The following is a 16,971-nucleotide window of genomic DNA, read 5'->3' as shown; positions in this document are numbered from 1 at the left end:
TGTTTTTCACTCGGATTCTCCGCTATACCGTTTTTATTTTATTTTTCTTATCAGTGCCAAACACGTGCGCATACCACCGACCTTAAGTATAGTGCATCAAATTAAACTAGCTTCCTGAAAAGGTGTCTTTCGGTGTTGTGTAATTTATTCTTCATAGCGTAGGTGGTCAGAGTCTCGAATCCTGAACTGCAAATGTTCCACGCCGCATTATTTTTTCTCGCGTTTTCGCGATAAAACACGTCAGCCCTGCCATGCTGGGATCAAATACACCAGCGTCGGCAGTTATTTGCGAAGGATTGATCTACGCAAATATTTCCACTCGCTATTCATGAATTGCCACAGTTCGTCAAAATCTGGAGGACTTGACTGCATAGTAAAAACGGCAAAAGAAAAAAAAAGATAAATCGATGTCGGTCAGTAAACGGAACTTCCATGGCGGGGCTCGCCAGCCTCAACAGCAAAGCGCCGATGCCGGCCAGTCACTGAACTTCCGTGTAAATACTGGCCATCAAAGACAGCAAAGTGCCAATGCCGGCCAGTTACTGAACTTCCATGTAAATACTGGCCATTAAAGACAGCAAAATACCAATGCCGGCCAGTTACTGGAACCTCCATAGAAAGACTGGCCAGCAAAGACAGCAAAAACCCGATGCCGGCCAGTCACTGTAACTTCTTCGGCGGAACTGGCCAGTGAGCAAGACGAAACCCCGACGCCGGCCGTGGCCGGTAGCTCACCGGCGCCAATGGCCGGGCGCCGCCATCCTGTTACCGGGACCGGCCGGCGTAGTCCCGATACCGGCCGACGCGGTGTGCTACCTGGGTCTCACGAACTTCTTCACTCTTTCCACAATGCCAGAGGGAACTCCAGAGGAGAGGAGAGTGGAAAAAAGGAAACCTTTTATAATCAAGAGTAGAGGAGCTTATCTTCGTCTGATGGTGCAACAAAGAGAAGTTCAGCTTGTTTTTGTCCAATCTATCCACCCTGGGTGACTTAGGTGTACTTGGTAGGTCGCTGGGGCGACATTATATTTTTGCACCATTAAAGATGGCAGACTGCATTAGTGTAGCAATCACGGCCTTTTTGAAAATAAATCTAAAAAGCCTAAAAGAGCAGGCTGTGTACCACTGAAGATTGATTGGAGCCGGATATTACTTGCACCTCTAAAGAGTTGAGCTAACTAAAATATATATAACATTAATTGTCTACCTAGTGTTCGCTATGAGATGATATACTGGTAAGCCGTTGTTGAAGCACACATAGAGTAGCTGTCAGCTGAAAGATCGCAGGGTGTGGACCATTATGGTCTTGATTCTGAGAGCGTGATCGGCTCTTCGACGTTCTTAACCACTGATGCCGAGATCTTATTGGCTACCGAGCAATGGTAAGATGTTCAGTACCCGGCACTTAATGCGTTTCTTACATTGTTGGTACTCTAACTGCCCTAACTGACAGGTTCTTTTCCCTGCACTCATCAGAAACACCCATGCCCCCGAAGCTGCTTGAAAACTAAAAAAAGAAAGTATTTTGGGATATCCTACCTCGCCATTACTCCCGCATGGGTAGCCAAATGGAGCGAAGTAGGTGTTCTCCGTTACGGACCAAAAGTCCGAATTACTGCACGTTATGACGCAGTCCTTCATACTCTGAAAGTATTTGTCGCAAGAAAAGTAGTTAACTTCAAATATTTGCTGTGGGACAAAACGTTTGATTACTTTTTCAATATTAATTTAGATATCAAATTCTGTAGAACACATGAGCACATAACCACAGACACTACAGCAAATATCTAAGGGCCTCCGAAAGCGATGGCTTTTTCAATTGGGACAGATGGTCAGCGAATAAGGAGGTGTTGACCTATTTTATGCCTATGGGCCTTTAAGGTCCCTAACTGGATGAAAATATTAAACTTAAGTCGTACTTATATTATTTTTTGTGGTAGATAATGCATTGTGCAGTAGGTTCTATTTCCGGTACATCTTTAGCGATTTCACGTCCATTTACGTCCAGGTTTTATATCCAACGGTCTAGTCCTTATATATGCAATACCTAAGAGGCATTTGAATTAATGTGAATAAACAAATTAAAAAAAGGCTTTGTTCTTTTTTACACAGACAAAAAACCGAGACTGTTCTTTTCCAACCATAAAGTGCGTAGCTCTATGCCAGCCTGAGCTGTGACGTATGTTCATGACACAGCACAGACATAATCGGCATTACGTGAAAGGTAGCTTTTCTTATTGAAAACCTCTTTGTTAGCGCACGACTCAAGGGTTGTCCAAACAGAAAAAAAATTCCGTGCACAGCAAAAAATAAGAAAAGTGTGGACGGTTCTAAAGGGCGTGAAGTTTGCTGCGCGGGCCAACGTTTTCAGCGAGGGCATCAGCCATAGAAACAGCACGCCTTTCCTCCTCGCCTCCCGACTATCGTTTACTATCGTTCAGAAGATTGGCGATTGCCAACAACAGTGAGGTCTTGACGACAGCCAGCAAGGCGTGTGGCTCCGGATCTACGTGATGAGCACCCTTAAAACCTCTATCCAAGAACCCAAGTCGTGAATAGCATTTCCCCAGCGGAAAAAAAAAGTAAAAAAAAATAGTTTTCAAGCGGACTGGGACGGAAGGAAACCATTCATTTGCAGCGAGAGCAAATGGTGTGGCTGCACTAAACGTGTCCTGTTTGGACAGACCTTCAGCATGCTGCGCGCATTGCCGAGAGGTAGGGGAGCGGATTTCAGGGACAGGAAAGGCATACAAAGGGGAAGGGGAGTGATGCTCACGCCCGAAGAAAATTCGTCCGGGTTAATGAGTCGACAAAACGTCTCCGGTGTGATGAAACGGCCCGCAACATCCTTGGTGACGTTAAAAAAGTCATAGTCGGATTGTGCTTTCCAGCATTGCTCTCCACGTAGCCTGGAAATAAACAAGAATCGATCAATATGTTTTAAAGGAACAATATATCGAAATATAAGTGTGTGCAATGGGAGAAATACGGATGTTTTTCTGATAATTCAATTAATCCAAAGGTGCAAGCGAGCTGCACTAGAACGATGAAAATATTCCCTGGAGAAGAGGAACAACGGGGACAAAGGACAAACACCAATCTCCAAACACAGCTAGGTAACTGGTGCGCGACAGAAAATATCCGCCTGGTTTTGGTATCGAATCAGGGACATCTCTATTTCTAGTGGAGCTCTCTACCAACTGAGCTAATCAGGAGTTAGGCGTCAGTAGAGCAAAGGGGTTTTATCAGCTGCCGCCGGTCGAGCTCCAACAACCCTAGAGAAAATGCCATTTGTATGAGGAATTTCTTGTGCCCAATTCGCACATATGAATCATACAAGATATATAAGAACATATAAGAACCATATAAGAACCGTAAAAAACTATATAAGACATATGAGAACATATGAGAAACTTTTCACAAGTTTTTTATACTTCTTATATAGTTCTCATATGTTATTTTATATCTTGTATGATTCCTATGTGCTTATTGAACGCAAAAAGTTCTCATGCAAATGAGATTTGTCAATACGGAAGGGTGAATGGCCTGCATATTAAGGTTATTATGATAATGATAATAATGCAAAGGTGCAAGCGAGCTGGAAAAGCATGATGAAAATAATCGCTGTAGAAAAAGGAACAAAGGGACAAAGTACAACCACAAATCTCAACACAGCGAGGAGAAATTAACTGTGTTTGGAGATATCCGTTTGTCCTCTGTTCCCCTTGTTCTTCTTCTAAAGGGAATATTTTCATACCGAATGTTTTTCTGATTCACATTAGATTAATAATACAACATTTAAATTTTTACTGAACGCATACGAAGAAACAAAAAAAAAAAGTATCCTTCCACTAGCATTAGGCAGCCGATATACTAATGCCTCTATAATTGGAGTAATTATCCGAAATGCGTGCCTTTCGAAAATTCTAAGGGCCCTGAAACACTGAGGCAACACGGCGGCAACACCAACAAAACATGTTGTCCAACAATCGTGCAACCTGTTGCTCCTTTCCGATGTTGTCCGACAACCCTGTCACATCGCGGCAACAGTCGCACAACATGGATGAGAACGAAAAAGTTACCTTGGTATGAAAGCTTTCGGCAAAAAAAAACAACAAAACAGAAGCAACTTTGATGCTTCTGTTTCTGAAGCAAAAAAAAAAAAAAAAAAAAGCGCAAAAAAACAGCTCTGATGACTGGCTGAGCGAATTTCGGGCCGACAACAAGACTACACATATAGCTTTAAGGGCAGAGCTAGTTTCCTATCAACGTCGTTTTCTTATGAGCTTACTGAAATAGAGGCTTGGAAAATGTTATCGAACAATAATCAGTGGGCATGGAAACAGAGTGGGCATGGAAACAGCCTGAGGATGCAGTCTTCTAATCCGTTCTTCTTCATTGTACAGATCCTGCTTTGCCTGTGTTCAGCGCCTGTCTGGGCATCGCCGTTCTCTCAAGTCATCGTCACAACAACGCTGGCCACGGAAGGATTTCCAGTTTTTCAAGATAAACCCGACGTACGTTTTGGCGTACTCGCGTACTGGCCGCAGTATGCTTTTACCCGGCACAAGGAAGCTACCCCATCGACATCGACACTAATCAACGAGGCTTCAAAACCGTGGAACGTCGCCAGTTCTGTCAGTGGGCATGGAAACAGCCTGAGGATGCAGTCTTCTAATCCGTTCTGCTCCATTGTACAGATCCTGCTTTGCCTGTGTTCAGCGCCTGTCTGGGCATCGCCGTTCTCTCAAGTCATCGTCACAACAACGCTGGCCACGGAAGGATTTCCAGTTTTTCAAGATAAACCCGACGTACGTTTTGGCGTACTCGCGTACTGGCCGCAGTATGCTTTTACCCGGCACAAGGAAGCTACCCCATAGACATCGACACTAATCAACGAGGCTTCAAAACCGTGGAACGTCGCCAGTTCTGTCAGTCGGCATGGAAACAGCCTGAGGATGCAGTCTTCTAATCCGTTCTGCTTCATTGTACAGGTGGGTTCCTCTCCGTCGTTACATACTAGACGAACGAATAACGTCGTTCTTCTGCTGTTTCCATGCCCAAGTGTTATTTGTGTTACGGTCATTGAGTGTTATGATGTGGTAAAATCGTTACTAGCACTTTCGGGCGACATTGAACTTAATCCCGGCCCCATGAGCGACGTTCAAGCGAAACAATTCGCGGATTTGATGCAGCTGGTGAGGGATATGAATGAACGATCTTTGAAATCTGAAGTTGGGCAAAACAGTTTACTAGACAGTGTGAAAGAAATAAGAGAAAGTCAGAGTTCAATCGAAAGAAAAATTAACGACATCGGTAATCGACTTACGCTTGTCGAGAATAAAGTATCTGCGCTTGAATTGGTTGACCAAGATTTTAACACAGTGAAATGTCTCGCTGAAAAATTAAATTATGACAACGTCACTTTGAATGACCGTCTAAACGACCTTGAAGATCGATCACGTAGGGATAATCTAATTATTTATGGTTTGGCGGATTCTCCGTCCGAAACTTGGTCCGTTACTGAAAGAAAAGTTCTCGAGCTTGCTTCTGGCTCTCTTGAGCTACAGGTGCCCCCAGACTGCATTGAGCGCTCACACCGCATCGGTGCTTTTGGTGCCAATCGCTGTCGCCCAACAATAGTGAAATTCTCCTCCTATAAAGTCAAGAATTATGTGTTTTCGTCGCGTTTTAAGTTGAAAGGTAGTGACATTTACATCTGTGAAGATTTCTCGCCAGCAACCCGCCAAGCTAGGAAAAAACTAACTGAGTTTGGAAAAGCCTCTAAAAATGTGTTTCAACTACGCTACAATAAACTGTTTATTAACAAGAGGTGTTATATGTATAACTCAGTGTCTGACGAAGTGTTTGATCTCGGTGCTGGTCCTGATAGGAGTGAAGGTGATAACGTCAACAGGCCTCCCCTTAACTTGCATCAAACGCCCTCATCTGATAGGCGCGAAGGAGATAACGTTAACATGCCTCGTAACACACATCAAGCGTCTTCTTCACCATAACATGTGGCAAGGGGCGTGGGTGCTATTCCTTCTTCCAAAAATGTGTCAGCACTTTTTAGCAATATAAGGAGTATTTTACGTCATCGTGATGAATTGTGTTCAGTTATTGATTCTTGTAGCGCTGACGTAGTAGCTTTAACCGAAACGTGGCTGTCATCGAATGTTCGGAATTGTGAATTATTTAGTTGTGATAAGCGTTTTAATGTCTACCGTTGTGATAGGGGTGCACGAAATGGAGGTGGCGTTTTATTGGCAGTTGCCGATCATATTGATTCTTTCTGTGTGCGTTTGAATAGTGATTTAGAAATAGTTTGTTGTTGCTTGTGTTTGAACTTCCAAAAAGTTATCTTAGCCGTGTGTTATCGTCCGCCATCAGCTAATCCTTCTTTTGTTTCGAATCTTCATGATGTTTTGAACTCAATAATAGTGCGCTTTCCTTCATCTCCTATACTCCTCCTTTGTGATTTCAATTATCCTCAAATAAAATGGTCTCACCCGCATATTTTCTCTAACCCTTTCTCATCAGATGCGGAAGATTTTATAAAGTTATGTGATGACTTCAGTTTTTCGCAGCTGGTGTCTCTTCCTACTCGAATCACTGCTACAACTGCAAACGTATTAGATCTCATTTTGTCAACTTCACCTGAACTTATTTCTTCTGTTACTTTCATGCCGGCTCTCAGCGACCATTCGCTACTACATTTTTCACTTGATGTGCCAGCCAAAACAGCACAGCGAACTCTTAAAAAAATACGAGACTATAGTAGAGGTGACTATGACTCTATTAACGGTGCCCTTGGCCTTTTTCTTAACGATTACTTAGACCCCTTTTCTGACCGTTCTTTAGAATTAAATTAGACACTGTTTAAGACGCAGGTTGAGCTCCTAACCAATAAACATATACCGCTACGTAACATCCCAATTGTTTCGAATTCCCCTTGGTTCAATAACACTCTAAAAAGACTTTCCAATAAAAAGAAGCGCAAATTTCGTGCAGCAAAATTAACAAATTCGGAGGTTAAATGGCTCGAGTATCATGAGGCTGCCAAGGCTTATAAAAGTGCAATCGCGGATGCAAAGTCAGTTTATTTTTCTATCACCCTGCCATCACTACTAACCAACAACGTCAAACAGTTTTGGAAGGCGATTAACGGCAATAAAAACACCACACTGTCTCTGTTTACTTTATCAGGTGAACCTGTTTCCACCGATGACTGTGCAAATGTTTTCAATTCTACTTTTGTTTAATCATTTTCAAACTGTATTTCTTCAACTTTACCTCAACTTCAACAACGCGCTTTTCTGCCCATGTATCCCATCTTAATTCAAACAAGTGGAATTATAAAGATAATTGAACAGCTAAAAATATCCTGCTCCGCGGGAGTTGACGGAATTAATTCTAAATTTTTGCTGAGAACAAAAGAGTATTCTTCTATAATACTGTCTAAATTATTTGAGCAATCACTTACTCTAGGCTGTTTACCTGACGATTGGAAGGTGGGTAAAGTGGTGCCCGTGCATAAAACCGGTGATCATCATTCTCCTCTCAATTACCGTCCCATTTCCATAACAAGCATTCCGTGCAAAATTCTTGAGCATATTATTTTTTCTCATCTCGTTCAACACCTAGAATCCAATTCATTCTTTGCTCCTGCACAACATGGCTTCCGTAAATCATTTTCGTGTGAAACTCAGCTACTAACCTTCACTCATGACCTTCACCTTATTCTTGATCATGGTTCCCAGGTGGATTGTATTTTCCTTGATTTCGCCAAAGCTTTCGATAAGGTGTCACATAATCTACTACTCCATAAGCTTAGCAAACTTAACATTGATCAGGATGTACTTTCATGGATTCGCGCTTTCCTTAATAACCGATCTCCATTTGTGTCTGTGAATAATACCTCTTCAAGTCCAGCTCCCGTGACATCAGGCGTACCTCAAGGCTCAGTGTTAGGTCCCCTGCTCTTTCTTATTTTTATCAACGACTTACCTTCCTGCGTTTCGTCCTCTATTAGCTTATTTGCAGATGATTGCGTTCTTTACCGAGAAATAACTAACACCTCTGATGTTGCTATCCTTCAGTCTGACCTTGATTGTGTTTCTAATTGGTGTAACAAATGGAACATGCAGCTCAACACTAACAAATGTAAAGTAATGACTGTTTCTCGTCTTAACTCGCACTCTAATTTCTACTATCTAAACAGTGTTTTGTTGGAAGGTGTATCATCGTATAAGTACTTGGGGATCCATATTTCATCGAACCTATCTTGGGAGCCTCACATTCGCTACATAACTAACAATGCTAACCGCATGCTTGGCTTTCTCAAACGTAATTTTCCATCTGTCCCTGTATCTCTCAAGCTACTGCTATACAAAACCCTTCTCCGCTCAAAATTGGAATACGCCTCCCCTATATGGGATCCCGGTACTGACTTACTTACAACAGCAGTCGAAGCTATTCAAAATAGATCTGTTCGCTTCATTCTTACTAACTATCACCGTAGTGCAAGCGTAACATCCATGAAAACGTTTTTAAACCTACCTAACCTTTCTTCACGTCGTGAGTTATCCCGTCTTTGTCTGTTTCATAAAATTTATCATCACAATTCTTCCTTGCATCAAAAATTACTAACCCCTCCCTCATATGTCTCGCCACGCGTCGATCACCAGCACAAAATCGGTCTACCTGTTTGTAAAACCACTACTTTTTATAATTCATTCATCCCCAAAACAACAATCACGTGGAACCACCTTCCATCGTCAGTTGTGTCTGTAACAGATGCCATCATGTTTAAGCGTTGTTTAACCACTTTTCTAAGTTAAAATTTCTTATGTTCGTGTTTCTATTCTTAGGTTGTCATTTTGTTTTTTAGTGATTTTACTTTGTAACCCACTCCCCTCTGTAATGCCCTCGGGCCCTGAGGGTACAATAAATAAATAAATAAAAAAAAAGGCTGTCGTGGAGCTAAAATAATTTTATGAATGTTGTTATTGCATAATTATGGCAAGTGCTTGTCGAAAAGGTCACAGAGGCGCTCGTGAACGTTCAAACTAGTGTTGATATTGGAACTACCAAGAGACCAGCTCACATTACTGCTAGTGAAATAAAATGGCATGTCTATACTCGCCTGGTGATAAAGTATTATTAAAATAATGCAAGAAAGCAAAGGTTAAAAAATAAAAGCATTAAAACGACCGCTATGATAATGATTCTTGATTTTATTTCATTTTATTTATTATATCCTTAAGGCGCCCATCCGGCTTTATGTAAAGGGGGCAAGTACGTCACTATTCAAAAAACAAACAGAAAATAAATAAAACAAGAAAACATGTGTTACATTTGCTATGCGTTTAAGTAAGTGGTAAGAGAATCTTTGAAACCAAAGGATTCTTGGATGATTACAATATTATCAGAAAAGGAGTTGCATTCGTATGTCGCCAACTGTAATGGGGATAATTTAAAAAGGTTCGTTCGTGGAGTGACCAAATGAAGTTTTTCCGAATTGTCAGTGCGCGTAGAAATATGTGGTGCAGCCCGGCAAAATAGTTCTCTCTTTTATGGGCAGTGGTAGTGCAAAGTATGCAATGTTGCAAGTCTTGAGCTTTTCCTTCTGTGTGCAAGAGTTGGTACTCCGAGTTTTTCCTTTAGTGAGGTGATGCTTGTGCGCCTGTAGTTTTTAAGAATGAAGCGTGTGGCTCTATTTTGAACTGATTCTAGTCTTTTTTGTCTAATAAAACTGATGTGGTTTTATTTTATAATAAAGAAGCGCAATCAAGTTCAGATCGAATGAGGGTGGTATATGCTATAAGCATTGCTTCCCAGTTGGCCATGTGAAAATTTCGAGTTAGAAAACCGAGGCTTTGATTTGCTTTTACACTTATGTGATTGATGTGGGCTTCGCAAGACACGTTTGATGTGAAATGAACCAAAAGATATTTATATGTACGCACATGTTCAAGAACCCAATCGAAGAGAGTGTGTGTAAAACTCTGCCGCACTTCGCTTAGTACTAAAATTTTGACATTTCGTTTTTGGAAATATTCATCTTCTTTTGCCACATTAGACACCATGTTTTAATTGTAAATAAGTTGTTCTGAAGTTCAATACAATCATGAATGCTCGATGATTTTCTATAAATCACACAATAATTGGCGTAAAAATGGATGGTGGAGTGGATAGTAGGGGGCAAGTCGTTTACGTACAAAAGGAAAGTAGTGGGCCCAGCAGGGTTCCCTGTGGTACTGCTGAGTTTACTTTCCGATGACATGAGGATTCGCGTTCATAGCGGACACTTTGCGAGCGGTCGACGAGGAAGTTCAATTACTCTGTATGACAGACGGTTCTATTTGCAAAGCGCGTAATTTAAGAAGTCGTTGATGTGGTACCCTGTTAAATGTTTTTTTTTTAATGTCCATAACAGTGCATCGGTTTCTCTTTTAGACTAAAGGTTGTGATGAAGGTCTGTGACAAATTCAAAGAGTTGGGTTTCGCAAGAATGATACCGCGGGAAACTGTGCTGGTTTAGGAAGAGAAAGTTGTTGTCCGACAAATGATCCATAATATTCCAGAAAATCTCATGCTTCATAGGCTTACTAGGTACACTTGTAAGAGAGATTGGTCTATAATTCGTCAACTCATTCTTTTGACCGGTCTTAAAAAGTAGGGTGGCTTTTGCTTCTCTTCAGTTTGCAGGAATTTTACCAGTAGGTAAGGATTGTTGGAAAAGTAAACACAGAAGAGAGGAAGCTTCTTATTTACAGAGCCTAAGCACTTTCGTTGAAATTATACCAGGGACTGGAGCTCAACTTGGTCGAAGACATTCTATCAGTTTCTGAATACCAGTCGCACACATAGCGATCGGAGCCATATGAGTCAGTATACTATCTTCAGGCAAAAAAACTAGCAACGGAAAGGTTTCGTCAGAAAACATTTCACTAATCAGAAAACATTTCACTAAAGAAATTGCCAACTCGTTCACAGACGTCAACAGCATCCAGCTTGTTTCCCGAACAATCAGTAAAGTGGAAGGGGTTGGAAGTGTGCTTGGGGTTAACTGCATTCCAAATTATTCGAGTCAGTCTTTATAAGGCCGCGTAGGTCTTCAATAAAGATGGAATCTTTTGCTTTCTTTAGTTCATTTACACACATTTGGTTGATTTCGTCGTACCTTACAAATGCAATCGAAGAACGCGATATTTAGCCTGCTCTCTTGGCATTAGGAAACAGGCGCTACCAGACACCTGAATGTATTCTAAAATACCCAGAACGTTTCGGGGGAATGAAGCGATCACATAGTAGGCGGAATCAAGTATACAGCGTGGAAAAATATTCATTTTACCTATTCTTATGAAGGCCGATCATGTCGGCGTCGCAGTTTTTAAGCACTGTCAGTTCAGCTCAACACCAGGCTACCAAATACGCTTTAGGGAACTGCAGGCGCTAACTCAATTTTACAGTAGAAATAGGAATTGCACGAGAGAAAAAAAAAAAACTGAACAGAAACACCTTATACGATGTCGAAGATTCCTAACATATATCGGCAATTTCATCTTCCTCGTATAGGGCTATATCGTTGTCAGCGAATGAAAAACATCTTCATAATATAAAGGGTGGAAAATACTCACCGTGTCAAGTTTTCTAACCACAGTCACCAGTTGATGTCGTTCCGTGGCAATTTCCGGACCTTCGAATGCTCTAGCACATTGAAGAGTCGCATTCCCAGCGACGCCTCGCCACACACGAACGAAGGTAAACAATCAAGGTCGTGGAGCGTTCCCAGCGTTGGGCCCGCCGTCAGCGCGGTGTGATAGGGTGGTCGGACAACAAATCGGCCAACACGGATTCCGGGTGACTGCAACATGTTGCCCTGCGGTTCTTGTTGCCGCGATGTGAGAGGGTCACCGGAAACGCGTCATCTCGTGTTGCTGAATAGAGTTGTCCGACTGTCGGCTCAGTGTGACCGGGCCTTAAGAGCGTTGCATCAATCAACCTTGTAATGTTTCTTTCGGTTCAGTTCGTTTGCACTAAACAAACGACAGACGTACTAGGACTAAAAAGAAAAGTTATTTGTCACGTTTAATGGATTCAGCTACGTTTTGGTGAACGCTCTGATGTTTCTTCAGTTCGATATAATGGCCATAATTAGTTTATAGTGAGAATAACAGCACAACCACGATACAATGTATTATTGCTGTGAACTTGCAGCCTCGTTGCCTCTCCAATGACACGTGAGTTGCAAGTTCCTTTCAACTATTGATGACAGCTGAAGGAACATGCGACCGTATTATGGAAAAGCTTTTAGCGTCGTCGTTCTTTTGATGGATTCAGCTACCTTTTAAGTGAACTACGATTTAAGTAACTACGATTGGAAGTAACATCCCCGTCAACTGGCAAACGATACATTCAAAATTAGGCTGAAATAATGGCACACACTAAACATTTTCACGCCCTTATTGGTGTAAATGGCATGGGTCACAACTCACCCCCTTATTGGTGTACAAAAACGCCCTAGAAAAATGGTGTTATTTCTCACACCCTCAAAAACCGGTGTAATCCCTTACACCCTACACAGAAAGGAGTGATTCTGCTCTACACCTATTTATTAGGGTGTGATGGCAGCAGTACACCCTACCAAAAACGTGTACTGCAGCTAGAAGAGCATGGTGGGTAAACCCCGAGACTAGTGACAAAAAAATTGGGAAAACACAATACTGCCTCAAAATGTCTTGAGACGTGTTGTGTTGTCCCGATGTCTTGTCCTACTCTTCGGTTTTTTTCACCATGATCCTTCACCAGCTCGCCTGCGCAGTAACTCTCACTTCATTCAGCTACAAGAAGTTATACTAAATGTGTAACACAGCACTTCATCAAAAAGTATTTACGGAGAAATGATTGCTAACAAATTGAAACATGTGGAACACTTTATTTTTTGAATCCAGAAAAAACGTGCATGGACCTCATCTTCTTTCGCGAATTCGCGAGAAACCCATGTCAAACCTCAAATGCTGGCATTTGTGACCTAGTGTTAAGTTTTTGTGACAAAGCTACAAAATTCTTAGAGGCTTAAAATAAATGCACTCAAACTTTAAATAAGGCTTTCCTTCGCCTAAACCTACTTTAAAGCTTTCTAGCTCTGCTGACGTAGGCAAAACTCGACAGGCTGGCAGAGACGGAACGACCGGGAGTTGATTGAGGCGTAAGCAGCAGTTCATGCTTGTAAACAGTAAAATGGTCTATTGAGACGGAAGCAGGACTACTACCAGAAGCATGCTTGCAGAGTATACTTACAAATAAAACACCGATCTCATGTAATCCGTGATAGTTGCATAATCCGGTTCGGGCACCACAGAAAAATTCGCAAACACAACGTCCAGGATGAAGGCGGTTGCTCACATTCAACGGAACTCTCGCCGTCGCCGATGAGCAGCTCTCTGTCGTGATAGATGCAGAATCCGACTAGGGCAGCACAAAACTACGCAAACACAATGTCGAGGATGAAGGCGGTCGATCACAATCAGCGGAAGTCTCACGAGCGCCGACGAGCAGTTAGTTCTTTGTCGAAACGCGTCCAACAAACACAGCACAATAATTCTATGGACTCCGACGAAATTCACATATATTACCAAAAAATTAGTATGAACGTATTCCGGCCGTTCAAGACGAAAAACCACGGCTGCGACTGCAACGCACGAAAAACAGAAGAACACTGACGCCTGACGGAAGCCTTTTAGAAACCGGACCTACGTGGCCCCTACACTCACCGTAATTTGGAATACGGCAAAGACTTCGGCCCCAGTGAGCCCATCAGCGCGTCGGAGCGAGTCACGTGACATATTATAGTCCAAGCGTCCCTGTCCCACGGAGAACGGTCACGTGTTACACACCACCCCTCTGATTTGCTAGAAGCGGCCTTCGCACTCGCTCACAGCCACACGAAGATACAAAAGAAGGTGTGGAGGCTAATCAGAAGACGAGGTCAAAGAGGGGTGGACAAAGCAGCTAATCTCCCTCTGCGGCTTTGTATAAGCCACCTGGGCTGCCCAAGGAGGGTCGCAAAATGGGACACGTCAGGACTTGCTTCACGCAGTGGCGTGCGTGCTCTGATGCCGACCGCGAAATCACGAAATAAATAACACAAAACAAATTCGAACGCATGAAACAAGAGATGCAATTTCGCCCGTACGAAAAAAGAAAAAAAAAGGAAAAAAAAGCGTCGGGAGGCTAGATATTTTGGTGTCAACTAAGGATCGCGTACTATAGCCGGGGTGTCATAAATTCGGCACTTTCGATTGTCTTGCGGAATTGTTTCGTTAGAACTACACACAAAAATAAAATCTCAGTGAAGGTGCTATAAGTAGTGCGAGGGCCAGTCAGGTGAGTTTGTAATACACGAAATGAGGGCGCCACGGCCCATAGTTTGTTCAGTGGTTCAGCGCAGGAGGTCTTTCTCTGGTTAAAAGTAAGCAGATTCCGTTTTGCTTCATCTTGTTTTTCTTTTCTTTTTTAACGTCGGATTTTAGGCGGTTAAGAAATAGACATACCTCGCCGGCATAGGCCATTCATGCGGGAATCTTGACGCTCAACCAAAAACGGCATCGCCTACGGTATGTCAGGATGGCGTCGCCGCGACCCATCCTTTTTTTTCACAGATATTGGCTGGACCAAAATGGTAACGGCGCAATTTTTCATATTTGATCCTATATCGGCGCAATGCTGTGTGCTGTTTGGGTTGTATATTGACACGTCTTCGTTCATCTTTTGCGAGTGGAGATGTTTCGTTTTTAAATCGAAGTTGAACTGATGAAACTGACGCACACGCGACACGTAATTTTCGGCTCGTGTGGGACGGTGAGTTCGATCGGAGTTCAAAAACTATACTCCATCATTTCCTAACCATACGCGACTTCGTGTAGCGATTAATTATACTGGATGTTTATACCGCCGTACATCAGCAACAGTTTCAGCAAAGCAATGAGCATTAACGGATATGAAATCATGGGTGTATCAGACTGGCATCGCCATAACGCCCCTTTCACACCGTGTTAATACAGGGCGTATAATTCGCCCATACACCCTTTTTACACGATTTCAGACGCCATCGCAATAAGCGAGGTCGTAAAAAGGGTGTGGAAGGGATGAAAAACATCAGCACACCCTTTTTACACCCACCGATATTCAAATATCGTGTAAATGAAGTGTAAGAAGGGTGTTTTTCCTAACTTACACCCTTTTTACACGATTATGGGTGTTATAATGTTTAGTGTGCATAGGAAATGTCACGGGTCAAAAGAAGAATAAAGGTTCGATGATGCAAGCGCCTAAGAAAGGTTAAGCAAATACTTACTTGAATACAAATTCCATACCCTTCTCACTACAATTCGAAAACGCGAAAGGCGGTCCAAGAGGCCCTCCAGAGTTCATAATGTATTTGACTTTGGACTTGCAGTCAAGAGCACCAGGATGATTCTTGACATTTCTCAAGGGACCACTTCCATCGTGCGCGCTCCCGAGCCTGCGCAAATATTGTTCATGCTAAGAAGACCATATAATGCTCAACACTATAATAAGTGACAGATTAAGATACGCAAAGCAAGGCTCATTATAGTCACGCTTCTTATCGGCCCTTATCGCATTGTCCATCGCGATGATAAAAGCCATGGAATTCACTAACGGTGACTAAAAAAGCTTCTCCCGGGTGAAACGCTGAGCACATATGTTTATAAAGGAAGCGACGAGATACTTACAAATGCCCAATTTCGTGGGCTATTGTGGTAAATCTAATGTACAGAGGAGGTACTTCCTCGGAAATTCCCACATTAGCGCCTTTCACGCAGACCATTCCGGAATAGGAGCTACCTGAAAATAATCCATTTGTTGCTTACCAAAGATATTCAATAACGTTTTTTTCAAGCTTTAAAAATACGCTGTGATGTGAAAATCCCCCTCTTTGAAAAAGCAGCTATTTATAATTATGAGACGTTCAGCCACTAATAATTAAAAATTACCCGAGGCATGACCGCTTGTGCAAAAGTCTCGAATGCCAAGGAGACAAGCCGTATCTAGAAGTTTGGCGGTGTGCTTACAGGGAAAAGTTTCTTCAGAAAGCTACAAGCAAAACAAATACACAAACAAACATCAAGAGTTACTTTTTTCAGCGCAAAGCTAAATAACGAAAAACTACACACCCAGTCTTTGGTCAAATGTAGCGCTCGGTGCTCGAACCTGATGCCAAAGTTTCAGAACTTGCTGACTCAAAAATTGTGAACAGTTTTGGGAAATTCACAATAAGACGAAGGCAGTCGACGAAGTCCAGCAATGCATGCAAATGAGTGACGTCGGCTACCGAAAACGGGACTCATTTCGCCAGAGTAAAATTAAAAAATTGCTTCTAACTTTTGAATCTGCAAACGTGAGTTTTAAAGATTTGGCGTCAGGTTGTACCGTTAGAGCTCCGTTTGGAGGGCACTAATGGCGCGTTCACACTGGAAGCGGATCCGCGTTCGCGAAGCAGATCTGGGAGTTCTCAACCGCAAAGCTAGGATCGAGCGGTTGGAGCGCGTTTTTGCCAACCTCTTCGAGACTGATTTCTCCCAACCGCTTTCACGAACCGCAAAGCGGCAACCAATCACAACGCGACGCTGACGTGACGTCAGTGACTTTCGAAACAACATGGCACCTGTCGATGGTGAGGCGTCCAAGGCGCTGTAGTCCTAGCGCTGTAGTCTTAGGTTTGGACAAATCAGCGGAGAAACTTGATGTTCACGTCCGTCACTTGAATCCGCCGGGAAAAGAATTGACTCGTAATTTTAACGGGCTTCCCACCGGTGATTTGGTTCGGGTAAGAGTTTGTTTATTATTCCTGGTGCCACAGCCCGAAGCTCGCTGCCTTCTTAACCTCTGCCTGTAGAACGTCGGAACCCGCCCCTGATCGACCAAAATCTCAGCTTTTCT

General features: G+C 42.7%; 1 protein-coding gene across 1 annotated transcript in view; it reads right to left on the bottom strand.

Annotated features, from left to right (window-relative positions):
- LOC115318164 (venom metalloproteinase antarease-like TtrivMP_A) overlaps positions 1-16,971 on the bottom strand; it is a 47,769-nt gene that overhangs the window by 9,993 nt on the left and 20,805 nt on the right. The window contains exons 10-13 of the mRNA XM_040213679.1: positions 15,765-15,876; positions 15,365-15,532; positions 2,777-2,909; positions 1,540-1,644 (exon numbers count right to left, since the gene is read on the bottom strand). Coding sequence (XP_040069613.1) covers positions 1,540-1,644; positions 2,777-2,909; positions 15,365-15,532; positions 15,765-15,876 — 518 coding nt within the window. The remainder of the gene's footprint in view (positions 1-1,539; positions 1,645-2,776; positions 2,910-15,364; positions 15,533-15,764; positions 15,877-16,971) is intronic.

Source organism: Ixodes scapularis, unplaced genomic scaffold (assembly GCF_016920785.2).
Source record: "Ixodes scapularis isolate PalLabHiFi unplaced genomic scaffold, ASM1692078v2 PGA_scaffold16__2_contigs__length_2301149, whole genome shotgun sequence".
Lineage (NCBI taxonomy): Eukaryota > Metazoa > Arthropoda > Arachnida > Ixodida > Ixodidae > Ixodes > Ixodes scapularis.
The sequence above is the reverse complement of the archived record's forward strand: the minus strand, read 5'-3'. Positions and strand labels throughout refer to the sequence as shown.